Genomic DNA, 17,029 nt, shown 5'->3' on the forward strand with positions numbered 1-17,029 from the left:
CACCAGGCCCCTCCAGCAGGGAGGGCAGCTGTACTTGAAAGGGCCAGAGCCGGCACTTCGCACCGTGGCGCCTATACTTTATAATTGGCTCCCCCGTGCCCTGCTCAGCGGGGCCAGGCCGTTAATAGGAAGCTGCTGCTTCCTCAAATATCCGTCCCCACCTCCGGCCCCCAAAACAATTAGATGCTGCGCCACATGCGAAGCCAGAAGACAGCAAACACATGTTTCCTCAAAACGCAGCCCCGGCCTGACGCACATCTTGCTTCAATCAAGATCCCTGGCATTCCTGCGCAGTAATAACGCAATAACGCGCATTTACAGTTCCAGGGCGTAGCCCCTCGTGTGGCCCCCGGCCACTGCAGGACCAGATGCTGCTGCTAATGCACCACCCCACCCCTCCTCCCCGACAGGAACGAATGGAGTTATACAGACATTTAACGCCAGGGAAAACTGCAACGGAGAAATGCCAAACATTTTTTACAGAAAGATATGTACAAAACGCAACCTGTATATTGAGCAACGTTAAGTTCCTAGGGACAATTATCTCCCAATGTTTTGCCAATGAGGGTGGGGGGTGCTGGGGGCTCAACGAACTACTCTGCATAGCGCACATGCCATTTACGTTACCACCCCTGCCTGCGTGATAATGTTTCAGCATCCCGGTGGTCCCAGAAGCATGTCACGCCGTCAGGGAAATCCTCCTGACGTGCCTGCGGGATCTGGCTGGCGCGGGGAGGGCCCTGCCCTTACCTGAAGTGCAGCCGCCCAGCCCGGTGAACTGGGGGTGGGGGGGTCCGAATCCTGCAGCTGAAGCGCCCTGCGGTCTTCGGAAAACGAATGAGGCGAGTGACCCCGGGTTCCCCCAAAGAAAGTTTCGGTGAAGTCAGTGTCCTTGCCCTTAGTGGAGGTATGTGGACTGTGGAGTGGCGGGTACTGCTCTGGTGGGCGGGCGTGAAGGTAGGCAAAGGCCCTTCAGCCACTTGTCCTCGGGGAGTGAGTGAGGGGTGAGTGCGTCTGGAGTTCAGAAGTCGTCCGTGAGGTGAGGAGAAATGGGGAAGAGGCGTTTGTTCCTTGGGCTTTGGGGCGCCCTGGAGTTCAGAGGTCGGAAAGGAAGTGTTCTTCAAGGGGGGGGGGGGGGCGGCTGGGAATAGTGTCCCGCTGACTGGAACTGCTCCTCGCCGCTCTCGCCTGCCGCGCAGCGCTGCTCTCCGCCAAGATGCCTTCGTGGACCGCAGGTGAGCCTTCTGGGGGCAGACCTCGGGCCTGCCTTTTCAATGGCCCCTGCTGAACACACCCCCTCAGCCATGGCACGTAGCAACACTGGGGAAACGACACAGAAACATACACCCACCCACCCCCTCTGTTCATCTCAGGCCAGCGGCCCCCAGCACAGCCTGCCACTGATTTTTGTTAACAGAGAAACCTTTCACTTCTCTGCCACTTTGGAAAAACTTAACTCGCTCAGCCTAGTCTGTCTTGGCCATTGTCCAACATACTAAAGGAGTGATTACAATCAAAGTGGATCTCTCCTCATAATCCTCTTATGTTCACCACTGACGGCCTTGAATGTTTGTATTTAGTCATTTAGTTCAGTGCTGCGCCGACAGAACGCCGCCCAGCCGCTTCGCGGAGCTTTAAAGCTGCCCATTTGCAATGCTGGCGGATCGCTCCGATTTGTGACTCAAGACTCACAGAAACCCCATACTGCACGCCGAGCTACTGAGGTCTCAGAGTTGTCAAGCATTTGGAGGACTTAGTGAAGATCACCTCTACCCTGTCCCCTTATTAGCCTTCCAAAATGAAACGGGGGACCACCAACCCAGATCAGCCCACAATATACCCTGAAATAATATAATTTTATCTCAGGCACTGAATATCCGTCACTGATGCAACACACAATAAACCGAACTGGACCTTGGTGTTCAAATAGCAGATGGTCTCCCTCAAGCCAGTGGTCGGCATTGTATAGATGAAAGGCAGAGTAAACACAGGGCAGTGCTCTACTGGAACCCGTCTATGGCCTGCAACACCCCCTTAAACGTCAACACCTCTTATTATTTCTACTTGAGAAACTTGGTTTGTAATAACCCCCTAAAAATGTGAAATGTTGAGCCCCTTGTCTGCATGGGCCGGCATAGGACTTGCAGTTCTCTGGTGCTCTGCCCTTTTCCCACATGACCCCCCCCCCCCTCCCCAGCGTTTTGCCGGGGAGGGGCGCATCCATAACAAGAGGGAAAAAGTCACTGTTGGGTGATGTCCGGTGAGGCGCAGACAGGGTAGGGCCTGAGCGGGCAAGGACCACCCAACAGCGCTGTGTGGGCACTTACAGACGTTAATGTCACTGTGTTGGGCCCGACTACATTAGCTTCAGGCTCGGCTTCTTAGACAATCCTGGCTACGCCTCTAGGATTTATTTTAGAGCCTTATTTTTAAAGAAACAGCAAATGATCCAAAAATACACCTTTAAAACAAGCTTAACAGTCTTGGTTTTGATAAAGGGAACTTGCTCATCCAGTAAATAAGTCACCAACCTGATTCCAATGCACACAAAGTGATGTCACATGACTTTTGACCCAGATCGCACCAGCTTATCTTTAACCCTGGTGACATTACCAGACGTGGCTTGCAGGCATTAAAAAAAAAAAAACAAATGTAAAAAAGTTTAAAATACCAAATCGGTACCAAAGCAGATAATATATTAGATACCAACCACATTTTAACACGTGTGCTGCCTTCATATGCCATGCATGTGGTCATGATATGATAGGGTTAGACCCAGTAGAATCAACATAGGCCGCCGCACTGCCATAGATATGCCACCTCAGCATTGTATGGCCAGTTACTTCCATATTATGCCAATTAGAGCAGCATGTCAGGTATTGTCATTATATGATAAGTGGAGCATCTACATTGCCAGTTGCTGCATTAATACAGTATCCAAAAACCCAATAGCTACAGGTCAACAGTGTAAAGGAGCATTAATGCTTTCATTCATAATAATAATTTGTGATTTCGTCAAAACACTATACATAGCACATATTTACATACAATTATCATCCAAACCCCAGATGGTACTCATTTATCAACCTCAAAAAGAATGAACGGCTGAGCCAGCCTTGCCAGGATTCGAACCTGTGATCTGCAGAACACACATCACAGCAGTGGGTGCTCAACCTGCTGAGCTATTTTACCACTTTGCTATTATAAATGCAATGCCACAATAAGAAATCATGTCAAAATTCGCTGCACAATGTAGGCCAGACACGTAAAAACACTTATGTTTTCTGCAGCCTTGGTGATGCATAGTAAAAAATGCCATGCCACAGTAAGACATACCTAGACAGACTGCACCAAAATGCCAATCTAACCAATAACACATCATGTATACTGTAGCCTTGATGAGGCGCTATAAAAATTGCCATGCCACAGTAAGACATACCTAGACTGGCTGCATCAAAATGCCAATCCAACCAGTCTGAGGTGGGAAGAGTAAGACGGATACAAAGGTGGCATGTTGATTATCAAAGACTTTTATTCAAAAAATAAACGGGGTGTGGGAATAGTTGGAGGAAATCTGAACTTTCGGTACTTCGAAGAGGGATTTCCCCTGCCTCAACAAAACAGATTAATGAAACTGTCAGTGTCAGAATGGCCAAATTAAAGTTCATTGTCCTGTGTCCAAATCCTAACTTCTCTCGCAGCTAAACTTAAGAAAAGGTGAAAAAGGGAAAATGTCTCGACTGGCAGCCCGACCTTGTAGACAAAACACAAAAGTGCCAAAAAGGTACAGAAAGTAAATAAAAGTTCCACTAGACTCAAGGGGGTTAACTCCCTTTCCCAAGAATATTTCCAAGGTTATTCAAACTGTTTCTGTATTTAAAATAGGCAATATGGGCCCATCTTGATAGGCCCATCTTCCATGCCTGATGACAAAGGGGGGGTAGCTAGGATACTTCTACTCAAGCTCTCTTAAGGGGTACCCGCTCCTCTGTTAGCAGACCCTGTTCCCAGATGTTATGTCGAGGAAGAGGCGTCTGATTCTTTCTTGTAGACTTGGTCGGGTTCCTCGACCCTGTCTGAGTAGGTCAGGTCGCCGGATATTAAGATGTGGAAAAACGGCATGGCTTTCTCTCCCAAGTTTCAGCTCTGGCTGTACGCCCAATTGTTTCAGGTCCCAGACCCTCACCTTGGTACTCCTCTTTGGTTCGCTCTTTTGGCAAGTAGAGCACCCAAGGGTTTCTTTCACAGTATTCTCTTTCTCGTGTTTTGCTTTCACCCACAGCTTTAGCTTACTCACTTGCCAAGGCGTCTGTGTGTCACTTACATTTACAAACTTCCTATTCCTCTTTGATAGCACTTGGGGAGCACTTCCCCAACAATGGGTCTCCCCAACCGCCAGATGGCCAATCACGTTACTGCAAAGGCTAGAGCGTATGCCGGCCGTTAGGTTGGTGATCCCCTTTACTCCTTGCCTTTTCCTCATCCAAATGGTTTCTATCGGAGATGCCTTGCCAAAGCAGATGGGGACATTCGGGTTTGGGGAATCGAGGGGGCTTTGAGGGAAGGTGGGTGAGTTAAGGGAATAATGCATTCTTCCAGGTTCATCGCTGCTCTCAATGGGTTCCCCGCTCCCATGAGATCCTCCCACTAGGCACCACACCCAGGGGAAATCTCAGGTAGCAGCCTCACAACCATGGCCTCATGGGAAGGGGCTCCCTCATCTGAAGTAGTGATGAGACCCTGTGATTCATCACACCACGTAATAACAATTACCATGCTTACATTATCATAGATTTCCAGAAAAATATAAAGAGAGCCACGCGCATTCGAAAGTCTTCAACATCCGAAAGTGGTCAGAGCCCGATTGAGGGAGACCCGAAGTGTAATAGGCTTGGGGAAAGGAGCCCCCTTGCAAGTTGTGTTGAACTTTGACTTAAGAGGTCTGAGCCCAACAGATGGGGACGTATGTGAACTTTGTGTTGAAGTCAGTGGTCGAAGTGGGCGGGAGCGGTGCTCCTCTACTTCTTTTCATTATGTTTTACCATTCCTATACTTTTATTTTAAAAAGAAACCGTTCCAGAACGGTTTTGTTTTAAAATAAAAGTGTAGGAAGAAGTTGAAACTTGGATCTTTCAGTGCACTGCACAGGATGTTTCCTTAAAGAGCAGACACATGTGTTTTGGAGTTTTTATTGTGCGTGGGAGGGGGCGCGGCGATTGAGTCTGTGGCGAGCGGTGCAGGCCAGTAGGGAACATAGTTCCACTACTTCTTTACATACACTTCGACCACTGGTTGAAGTATTATTTTTGGAAAGCAAGAAAAAAAGACTAACATGGAAGGCCAGACGGGCCTCAATCCACGGTTCGGAACTGTTTGTAGTGTTGGAAACCGAGCCAGAGTGTGTAACCCTGCCTACAGGGACAGTCTTGCTCATGTGGGGAGGAGGGCTGGTTCAACTGCATTTATTCTTTGAACACTGATTTTCCTTTGCATACATTTCTCCTTTTCATACTTTTTGAACAAGAGATAGGGCAGGCATTAGGTTTTAAAAGCATAGGCCATTTTGATTTGACAGACTCCACTAGGACTGTTCTGTTCATCGTTTCATGGCAAGACTACTCCCATCTTAGTTATAGGGCAAAGTAGGAGTTCCTCCAGCCGCAACATTTTCAATAAAGTTTTTACAAATTGTATCCATTGTGTCAGTGTCATACTTGTGACACCATATCTCCCCTACACTAGCCACCAATAACACATATGACTGCTTTATTATCATGGATGCCCATTAGGTTTTCGCACACACCCCTCCTGCCCCGCCCTTCCCACACATCCCCACTCACGCCCACTCTCTTCCTCAAATTCCCAAAAATCAGCTCCTCGGCTGAGCATTCCCTCCACGTCCCTCTTTCTCATCCCAGTACTTAGGTATGAGGCTAGGTGTTTCATAGGCAAGTACTGGGATGAGGAAGAGTGGGACTAGGAGTAATGCGTATTACCAGTAAGTAATCCAGGCATTGAAAAACACACACACACAATACATGGCCTTACCTTTCCCCCGAAACCGAGCAACTCCTCAGCAGTTATGGCTCTGACTCCCATGCTCAATGCACGCAAGGTCATGTCCTGTTGCAGTTGTGACCCCTGGTGACCCCCAAATGATATCCCCACCCACTATGTGCCAAATCTGACCAGTTTCAATAGCTGATAGTGGACCAACTATGAGCCAAAACCTGTTGCGGCATAGAAATGCCAAGTAGGATCCCAAATGTATTGTGATGCTAAAGCACCATCTAGGAGGCACAAATATGTACCCTCCCTCGCTGGCACTAAAGCAACACCTATGTGCCAAACTAATTGTGGTACTAAAGCGCCATCCATATACCCAAAACTATGTACTCTCACTATGCGCCTAAATTCATTGCAGAATTAAAACACAATCTATCAGCCAGAATAAATTGTGTCAACAAAGCATCACCTAAGACCCGAAACCAACTGTGGAGATAAAGAACCACAAAGAAAGTTAAACTAATTGTGTTAATAAAGCCCCACTAATGAGTTTAAATTATGCACCCTCACTATGAGCCAGAATTGTGGCGTTAAAGCACCATTTACAAAACAAAACTAATGGCCACACCAAATCACTAGAGGAACCAAAAGTATCTGTGGTGCTTAAACACCACATATGAACTGCAACAATTGTGAAGATAAAGTGTGATCTATAAGCTAAAACTTACAGTCGAGTTAAAATGGCACCAATTAACCAAATCTAATTTTGGGCTTTATTGCCTTCTATGAGCAAAACCATTAGCGGTACTAAAGCACCATCTATAAAGCAAAACGATCTCACTAAAGCACCACATGTGAGCCGAAACTAGTTCTGGAGCCAAATCTCTTAAATCCAAAACTTATTGTGGATCTGAAGTGCCATCTCTGAGCCAACATAAGTTGTCCAAGCTAAAATCTCCTGTATAAGCCAAAGTTAAATTGTGGAAATAAACCGCTTATAGAAACGAATTGTGGTGCTAATGTGCCACTGCGAGACAACATTAATTGTGCTGTTAAAGCACCACATATGTGTCAAAAATAATTATGGAACAAAAACATTATGATGCAAACACATTTTCAGCTGAAGCACCATCTGTGAGATGAAATTAAATGCTGCCCCAAAGCACCACCTATGACCCAAAAGTATTTGTGGCATTTAAGCACCACCCATCAGCCAAAACTAACTGCAGAGCAAAAACACCACCTCTGAGCTAAAACTAACTGTTGAGGTAAAGTAAAACTGTGAGCTAAAACGAATTGTGGAGCTAAATTAATTTAATCCAAAATTGATACAAGATAAATAGTGGTGCACGACTACTGGTCTAAAAATAATTGTGTTGCCAAAGCGCTACCTACGATGCAAAACAAATTGTGTTGATGAAATGCTACCTAAGAAGCAAAACAAATTCTGGAGTTAGAAGGGTCAACTGTGAGCTAAAACCGTAAGTGATAAAAAAAGCATACATTAAACTCTGCTGAAAAAATACACTAATGTACACATTGCATCGTATAATAGTGGAATAATACCGAAGTTCCAACAAATCAGCATACATCAAGCCATTGATTAAAAAAAGGGAAGTGTAGAAGATCGCAGGAACTACAGACCCATATCCAATTTGCCCTACCATGCTACGATTCTGGAGAATCACGTATACAAAATCCTCCTTAACTATGTAGGAAAGAATGGTATACTCGAACATTCGCAGGTTGGTTTCAGATCGGAGAGGAACAGAATCGGCACTCCTATCCATAAGGGATGACCTAAAAATAAATGCAGACAACTCAACTCAACCTTCCCTCATACTACTAGACATCTCTGCAGCATTCGACACAATCAGCCACACAACACTGATAAAAAAGACTAATGGAGAGTGGCATAAAAAGGCACCACCTTAAAATGGCTAAAATCCTTCCACACAAATCGAACAGAAAGAACTTACCCACCACATTCCACCTCAAACCCCCAAAATATCTCCTGCGGAGAGCCACAAGGCTTGAGCCTCTCCCCCACCTCTTCAACACGTGGGCATGCATTTAAGCATGAAGGAATAAGACTTCACTACGTGACTTTTACGATCCTCTACGAAGCCGTGTGTGGAGCGTTTACATTGGATAATTTGTTGCTACATTGAGGCGATACAAGGCCATTGAGAAATCTGCGACATATTGGGAAGAATATTAAAAGCTCCTCTGTGATTTGAACTAGGCTTTGACGTACTTGGGATTGATTACACTGTTTGCACTGCCCCCACGATACCATGTTGGAGCATTTTTTAAGACATCTGCCACCGGATTTTACATGTCAGTGAAGCGACACTAATGCCCCACTGTTTGCCATGAAGAAGGCTGTGGGAACATCGGGCACCATTAGAAGCCCACATTTTACCGAAACACGTGTAGACAGTGTTGGACAATTCTTGGGCTGTTTAACAGGAGTGACACACCTACTTTTGTAAAGGGGTGTCTACGATTAACTGATTAGTAAATGTGTTGATAGGGTTTTAAGATACTGACGACCCAACTGATTGTATCATTTGATTTGTGTTGTGATAGAGTGAGAATGAGTATGTATGGTGGAATGCATTATGTGATGTAAACATTTGTTTTGATTTTCTCTGGGTTTTTATTAGTCAATATATATTTTTTGGAGAAGGATGTTTCTTTGTAAATAAAATGTATTGTATATCTTTTTGAAGACAAAGTGTACAAGTAGTAGCAAGCCAACATCATAGTTAAGGTCCGTTCTGTGTTTCTTAGAACACACAGACGTCAGTTCTTCTGGTTCTGAACCTACCCTATCATTCTATCCTCACTAACACCCAGCGCCCTCTTTTCTTGCAAAGCCATGGGAGCGACTGGAGACTGCCCCTGGTGGTGGTAGCGGTGCACAGTAGAAGTCAACATAAAATAACCTACATAAAATGCACCCCCTCGTTGAATAGCTATGACGATCCCCCACATTTGCATTCACGCCTGGGACAGTACAATTCCAGTGTCATACATTACACCACACTCAGTTGGGCCGCAAATCATTTTTATTATCTCATAGTTGCTACCAAATTAGTTCTCGAGTACCCTATCCCCTGGTCAAAAAGGCCACGTGACTGTTTTGGTTGGTTCTGAGGAAAGCTTGAAGGATGCTAAGACGAGAGTGTCCAAGTGTCTGGCGGATCCCGAACATGACTGACCCTTTTGTGGCACACGAGCATTTTAAAGACACCATCCAGCAGTGAAATCAAACCATATCCCTGCAAGTGTGCTGCCAGAAAGTCAAGGAAGGGAAATGGTACACAATTTAAAATCTGGTCGCTGTCTGTGCCAAGGGACAGTCCGAGGAGAGGCTGAGGATGAAAACTCTCCATATTTTTAATGGACTGGAGTCCCCTTCAACCAAAAAAACAGCTATATTAGAACATACGGCTCACGTTGCCTTCCTAAAGCAGCTGTCAAAGATTTTTCTTCCAACCCCATCTTCTTTCTTGCGGTAAATTCACAAGTGCAAAGTTTAAAGATGATTCAGTTTGTAGGGTCTGCAGCATAAAGAGCAACCAACATAACACAAGAAACATAACGCAGCATGCATCCTTCATCTATTTCTCCTATCCCCCTTCCCTAGCTCCCCCTTTCGCTCTACACTTTAAGGCAGCGTAAGAGCTAAAAATACAACAATTAAGGAGATACCAGGATTGCAATCCCTGCAGGCTGGGGATAAAAGCAAGATTGCCCCTTAGAACTCATAATGCAGATGTGCCGGTGTCCCATCCCCCCCATGATCCATTAAGGCCGCTAGCATATTCGCAATATGATTCCTATCCTGAGTGCACCCTGATGTGGCGACAGATCCTTCTCCGACTGGTCTACAGAAGGGACCTGGCCACGTGGCCTTGTGCTGCTCTCAGAATGACTTGGTCATTAGTGATCACAAGAGTGAGATTATGATTGTCTCACATACCGTGGAAAAGGTGATCAAGAAGTCCAGACTGGACAAAGTCTCTTAAATGATATGGGGGTGTACAGCTTGTATTACACAACGAACGTTTCAGCATGTAACAAGCGCAGGACACCCATTGTGCATTAGCGGCAAGCCAAAGGGACAGGGTGTGACCAATTTAATGAAGAACACAGTATGGTGCATTTAAAACCTGTATCAAACAAACACAATGTAACAGAAATGAATAGAAAATAGGTGTTGGGGGGGTTGTAGTACATGCCATGGTGACCTGCTGTCGCGCCCTGCCTTCTGCAGTGGGCATGTCGGATGTGGGGACATGGACGCACACCAGGGTGGCGACCCTGTGCAACTCTGCCTTTGTGCATCATCGGATGTGCGGTCACGGCTGGAGCTTGGCTCGGCCGTGCAGGGGGCATGCTTATGCGTGATGAGTGGTGCATGTGACGATGCGACGGAAGGGATCCGCTGGGAGGCCTCCCTTGCCTTTCCGCCCAAACCATTCTTAGCACGAGCATCCATGCCATCCGGAGCAATAAGAAGAAGTGTTATTAATACGGACACAATCATTACACAAAACTGGAAATAAAGAGTAAAGGGGACAGTAGACAAACCCACGACTTTATCATTTGACTTTTTACGGATCTGTGGAAGGAAGAAAAACAAATGGAAACCGCTTCCTGCAACATAAAGCAAATGGCACATATCTTCTAGGTGTCTGCGAAGTCAACTCGAACCACCGTAAAGCAGCAGATCAGGGGAGTTGCATAAAATCTCATCTCTGATAAACTTTGAAATGGTCTTACATTCTCACGATCAGTGCCTGGGGGTGCAGACATCACAGTTTTTTTCAGCAAAGCTATCAGGGTCTCGCAGCGGTTGGGGGTCATTAAACTTTGGCTCAGCCCCTTCTTACTCCAGTTCTGGCCACATTCAAACAAGCAGATTGAGTCTGTGCTCCCAATGACAAGGGGGAGAAGGGGCGGGGGCTGGGGGGAGAAGGGGCGGGGGGCGGGGATCTCCATTCTCAGCTAACTCGCTGGCAAACACACACAAGCGAAACAATGCAAGGTGTTGACCCTTGGCCTCGGCCATTGTGCTCGGCCTCCATTACTTTATCTGGGCACCCTCCTACTGGCTGCCCTGTGCAAGGCCATTTTCCTTGTCAAGATGAGATGGCACGCGCTAATGAACTGGACTTAGGGTTTATTGCGGTTCATCTTCTCTTCTCCATCAAATACAGGCGGCTGAGTCCCGCATGCACAGGGGTTATTGCGAAAAGCGGTGCAAATCCTTGCACACACCAATCCGGAAAATGTCCGATGGAGAAAGAAATCAGATTTTTTTTTATTTTTAACACTTGTCGACAAACATCTGAAAAACTGAATTTTCAATAGGCATTTAAAAAAAAAGGCAAGCAACGGAGGAGTCCGACAAACGAGAAGGTTGGGAATAAGGAGAACTGAACATAGGAAAGTGTTCAAAGAGGTGGTTTATTCTCCAGCTCCTCAACAGAGTGGCCTGCAGACAAGCCTCTTTGGGGGACTTTTCACCGGAGTTCGCAGAGGGCACCAGAGTCCAGTCGAGCTATGGATAGCAATCCCCTCTTGCACAGCACGGTTCAGCAGAGGGCTCAGCACCATGACTCAAAAGGGCCCCCATTCTCTTGCCAGTATTTGTCCGAGACTGACTGGCCTTTTGGGAACACTAGTAGATCATTGCCTTGAAAGACTAGCAGTGCAGGGGAAAAGATAACTGTGTACAGTGTCTGCTTGGACTGTGTCTGACTCCAACCCCTTTCGGGGGACAGGTGGAGATTGCACGTGACTGGCTCTTCCTCCTCAGCCTTTGAGAGGCGTCGCACAGGCGTCAGACCTCCCCATTTTCCCATTGGCCAACCCCCTCCCCTCAGTCACTGTCGCTGTCCTCGCTCTCACTCTGCTCCTCGGCGCTCCCGCCATCTTCCTCGCCTTCTTGGCTCTTCTCCCCTGTAGCCTCCTCCCTCAAGCCAGCAAAAAAGTCTTCCCCACCACCAAAGGCCTTGCGACTGAGTGCCTTGAGCTGGCGGCCTTTCTTGCGCTTCCGGTAGTCGTCCACCAGCATGGCGCCCAGGGGGGCGATGTCCCAGAACTTTACTTTCTGATCATGGGCGCAGCTGGCTAGGAACCGCCCATCCGGGGACCTTGCTAGCTGCTCAACCGGCTCTCCTGGGTGCTGTCCCACGCTACCAATCACCCGGTTGGGTAAAATGTTGATGGCCCTGTAGCAATATACAAGAAAGAAAACATCTTTAAGGACAAAAGTACAATTTGGTATTTCTTTTTATGCTGTACCTGGTTAATAGACAATCACAGACAGACAAGGAGAGGGCCCCGTGGTGAGGTTTGGCTGCACGGATAAATTGAGGAACTGGGAGTACGCACACAGGTTGTGTAGAGTACCTGGATGGCATGGACAGCGTGTGCCGAGCTTGGTGCAAATGCACAGTTTGAGGAGATAGGTGCACATGGACAGGGTGCAGAGCTTGTGGCATACCGACAAACAGTTTGGGGAGGTTTGCTCACGCGCAGCGTGAGGCACTTGAGGTGCATGAGCAGCAAGTGTGAAGAGCTGGGGGAGCACATACCATGTAAAACACTTGAAGAACATACACAGAAACCATGAGGAGCTTGTGGAACATGGACAGTGCAGAAAATGTGATTGCCAAAGCACACAATTCGGAGTCCTCAGCGCGCCTCTTTCACAGGCCTGTAAACCCACACGCCTAGAAGCGAGTCAACTTCCACTATGCATTATTTAACTTACACTATTACTTTCTGCACAGTACTCTAAACAACCTTGACACCACCAGTTACTAACAATGCTGTGTTAGGCTTTAAAAAAATTCAAATTATCAAACAAACGTTATTGCAACTTGTAATGAGGTCAAACACTCTTGTACGCTGTGGGAAAAAACCATATATAAAAACAACACAAATTAAAAACACACACCAATGTGGGTTTGCAAATGTACATCCAATCTTCATACAGGTAAGAGTCCTACACCTCTCCGTTAGGACAGTTTTTCTGCGGTCAACTAAGGGCTTAGTAAAACCATTCAACTGAGGCAGTACAAGAAAGCCTCCACTCTTAGTACAAGGCTGTACCACCTGAGTTCGTGGTAGCATAGACAGAGCATCCAGGCTTATCTCAGGAGGGAGAGAGGGCTGTAGAATCAGTACAAATGAAATTGTAATACCAATGGTCAAAAGAAACACAAACACTATCAGCTTGATTCATGGAATTATTAGCGTGAAAAACGCAGATTTGTGCGCCTTTCTGCCTGAAAATCCCAGTTTGAAGTATGGGGATTTTTGGGCAGAAAGGCACGCAAATCTGCATTTTACACACAAATAATTCCATGAATCAGGCACTATGTATTGTAAAAATAAATTGTTTATTTAAATACAAAAAGGCCCATATAAATCTTGGGGGGAATAAGTACTATCACATTATATATAACCACAATTCTATACTCAAGGGTACACAGAACACAGCATATATTTGGAACACCTAACGGTAGTTCTAGGGAAGTCAATCCTTTTCATACACATTAAGTATAGGTCACACCTATTCTTGGAGTAAAAAACCAATGGTTACTTTCAGATTACATTCAGTAATCCAAGGGTAGTAGACCCTACTAGTTGTACCGTGACGCCCAACAACAAATCACCTAGTCAAATCAACTGGACAATATACTTTTCTGATCTATTGAAACACAGATACGAGGAACAGTATAAACCTATAACTCCGATTCAGGATAACAGTAATTCTAGGGGAGTTGGACCTTAGGGTGTGATACACAATTACAGTTGCTTTTCAGTTCACAGACTAAAGGAAGCAAAAACTCCTAACTTATTTTAGGATAACACAGTTATACTCAAGGTAAATTCAACCTATACAATTTTTTTACCTGAGCTACAAGCAACTTAAAGGCAGGTGTAAACCTAAGACTCTTTTTGTGTCAACTTAACAAACCAGGGAAAGCAAAACCCAATGTTACACTTTACTGAATGACAAAGTTATTCTAGGTAGGTAAAACCTAATGCAGACTTATTCTGGACAGGCTAACAGCCAGTCAGGGAAAGCAATAACCAGTTGGGGAACACTCATACAATTATCCTAACAAGAAAAATAAAGTATCACAGTATTACTTTTGGGAAGAGGCACAACCAAATCACAGGTGAGTAATATACCCTTCCATCTACGTTGTGTTACAATGGCAAAACAGTTTAAGGAAAGAAAGATGTTACATATACTTTTTTCCGAATAGTGCAACACATTCAAGGTAAGTAAGAACTTTTGTAACTGTTCACTCTCAGACTTAGTTTCCAACCAACTCTTTTACCAGTAAGTAACTTTTAAACACGTATTTTCTTTTCTAAGCAAAAGGCCCAATCCTTTAAAAGTCGTTCCCTTATTCTTGGAGCACGAGTGTTCTCAGTGGCAGAAGGGGGGTCAACTAGGGTCTAGTGTCCAACAGACAGTGTCAAGATAGGTTCTTAAGTAGCAAAAGTCAGAGTTCCTAAGGAAGACGGTTAGAATAAGCAAGCACTTTAATTTATGAGGGTCCAGAGGCTTCATAGAAGACACCCAAGGAGTATCCCAGCAGTGAGCTTGGGTGAACTGGACGAGAGGCCTCCCAACCACAGAAAACACCCTAAAACTACATGAATCATAAGAAACCTAAGGTAAGTAAATACCCAAGCCAACAGTACCTCAGCACAGAAGTTGGTTTTGCAGCAGGACTACGTCAGGATCTGCAGCCAAAAACCCAGTCGGTGGATTCCTTGTCTCGGTGACTGAAAACAAGACCTTGGAAGGGACCTTGCAGCAGGTATCAATGGGGAAGGCTCTAGGCAAGGTTTTCCTTGCGGCTGGATGTGGCTATGTTGATTTGACAACTTTTTCAGCAGCACAGAAGACAGAATATCGCTGGTTGTATTCTCGTCGTTACAAAGGTCCAGCACTCTGGGCAGGGGACTTTTTGGACTTGATTCGTGTCTCTGGAGATCCAGCAGGATGCCCACAAAGTTTCAGTGAGATTCGGAAGACCGTGCACCGCACAATGGCTCAAGGGTCCCAGGGTATTGGGGTATTGCAGCCCCACAAGGTCACAGCACAGCGTAGGATGGCTCAAAATGCGGGTCTTCTTGGGTCTAGTGGGTGTCACTAGGCTCTGGGTCAGGTCCGTCGTTTTCAGATTCCCCAGGTCGATTGGAAGGTAGGGCTTCAGCAGGCTCGGGTTACACAGCAGGCTCTCCAGTCGCTGGAAATAGTCTCAGCCACTTTCCCTTCATTATCCTCTTAGGTTTTGGTTTCAGTGGTCGACTTGTCTTCAGTTTCCCAGGTTTGGAGCATTTAACAGGAACTACAGCACAACTTCTGCATTCTCTCCATGCATTTTACACTAAGGGGTGGTCTGGTTGTTCAATCAGGACAGCCAGCCCCCCACTGTGATTTGGGAAGAAGACAATGGACTGGAGTTTTGGACTCCTCCCTCTCTTCCTGCCTCACAGACAGACTGGAGCCTGTGCAGGGAGTCCAGGGGACTCCTGCCGAAGATACAAATCACACAAAGGAATTTCCTGCCCTGGATATTAGGGGATAGAAGAAGGAAGGACAAGAAACACTAAAATGGCAGAAGAAAAAGACAATGGCATTTTGTTAAAATGAGCACCCTTGGGGTCTTTACTGCAGGTGTGAACACAGCCCGCTGTAAAGGTGCCCGAAATTAATAAAAGTTATCACTGCCACCAGCCATTAAAGGTAAGCTTGTCCCTGTAACATAAATGTTACAGTTTTAGTGTGAAAGGGAATACATTACATCTCCCCAGCACTGCACATAAGGTTGGGTGTGCTGGTTTCACCAAATAAAATGTAAAAGGGATCCAAAGATCCTTTCTACCCTTGGGAACTGTAGTTCTCTCAAGGTTAGCCAGAGAAAGTTAAAAGGGGAGCTCCTAGGGCAACCTAGCAACAACAGGCACTTATTGCCAAAAAGTTGTCAAAGAGGATAACTTTTAAAAGACTATGGAGAGTCTAAAGAATGACACCCATAAAAAGAGTAAAAGATTCTGTGAGTGCGGAAAAAGGTTCCCCCTCACAGAGGTAGAAGGAAAAATTATCCACCGGTAAAGCAAAAAGTTCTGGGGTTGACACAGGTCAGGAAGAGTTACCATTACTATGAACATTGTATCTAACACTCCCTGCTTGATATGACTAGATCTTTCCACTGAAACCACTTAATGGCACTTGGAAGAATTCAGAGGGTGCACGTGATGGTAGAAGGTGTCAAATCAGTGAACATTGAGGAAATCTTGCATTGCGTTAGATCTTAAACCTGCCAGAGGATGCCTCAGACAGTACACCTGTCGGTACACTCCAATTCGGCGCGGGACAATTTGGCACGGCCTGTTTGCCGCGACCAGTCCGGCGCAGGGGTGTTTCGGCGCAGGCTTGTTTCAGCACGGATAAGAACGAGATTTTCCAAAACATTCGGAGCTCATGTTTGCATCCGTTTAAAAAGCCTATAGGGTGCCATTTTTCAATCTGTATTCTTTCCTACACTGCTGAGTGTGCTCAGATAAATCACGTTTTATTGTGTTCACTGTCATTTGGTACACCATTAAAATGCAAAGTTATTAGATGCTGAGTCGATGCCTATGTAGCGCCTACATGTCCAGAGTATATGCAAGGCGTCGAGTGGGTGCAAGTGCTTGCCTAACCTGAAAGCCCATGTAATCCAGGATAGGCGTCCCCAACAACGTGAACCCAGGGGAAGCACAGAACAATAAACACAAGAAAGGGAGGGAGGTTCACGTGAATCAATCAACCGAATGAAATGCTCATTGAATAGGCGCTGGATGGGTAGATAGACCAGGTCAAGGCGAATAAAATTATTTGTCAATTAATCTTTAATAAACACGTATTCAATTCTATTACACATAGTACAAAAATCACGATAAAAGCAGCATAAAAAAACACAATCAATAT

General features: G+C 45.8%; 2 protein-coding genes across 10 annotated transcripts in view; both read right to left on the reverse strand.

Annotated features, from left to right (window-relative positions):
• LOC138582680 (UDP-glucose 6-dehydrogenase-like) overlaps positions 1 to 10,893 on the reverse strand; it is a 55,174-nt gene extending 44,281 nt beyond the window's left edge. Inside the window, exon 1 of one of the 2 annotated variants that reach the window (XM_069654218.1) lies at positions 751 to 1,246. The gene's annotated coding sequence lies outside the window, so the exon portion shown is untranslated. Of the gene's footprint in view, positions 1 to 750; positions 1,247 to 10,800 lie in introns of those variants that run through there. The other variant, XM_069654219.1, reaches the window with a different exon arrangement.
• A 424-nt stretch (positions 10,894 to 11,317) lies between these two features.
• WDR55 (WD repeat domain 55) overlaps positions 11,318 to 17,029 on the reverse strand; it is a 415,882-nt gene continuing 410,170 nt past the window's right edge. For 4 of the 8 annotated variants that reach the window (XM_069654222.1, XM_069654226.1, XM_069654227.1 and 1 more), the window contains one exon: positions 11,768 to 12,254. In XM_069654222.1, coding sequence (XP_069510323.1) covers positions 11,903 to 12,254 — 352 coding nt within the window. In that variant the 3' untranslated portion in view covers positions 11,768 to 11,902. Of the gene's footprint in view, positions 12,255 to 17,029 lie in introns of all 8 variants that reach the window. The other 4 variants (XM_069654228.1, XM_069654220.1, XM_069654223.1 and 1 more) reach the window with 2 other exon arrangements.

Source organism: Ambystoma mexicanum, chromosome 3q (assembly GCF_040938575.1).
Source record: "Ambystoma mexicanum isolate Mex_15411 chromosome 3q, UKY_AmexF1_1, whole genome shotgun sequence".
Classification (NCBI taxonomy): Eukaryota; Metazoa; Chordata; class Amphibia; order Caudata; family Ambystomatidae; genus Ambystoma; species Ambystoma mexicanum.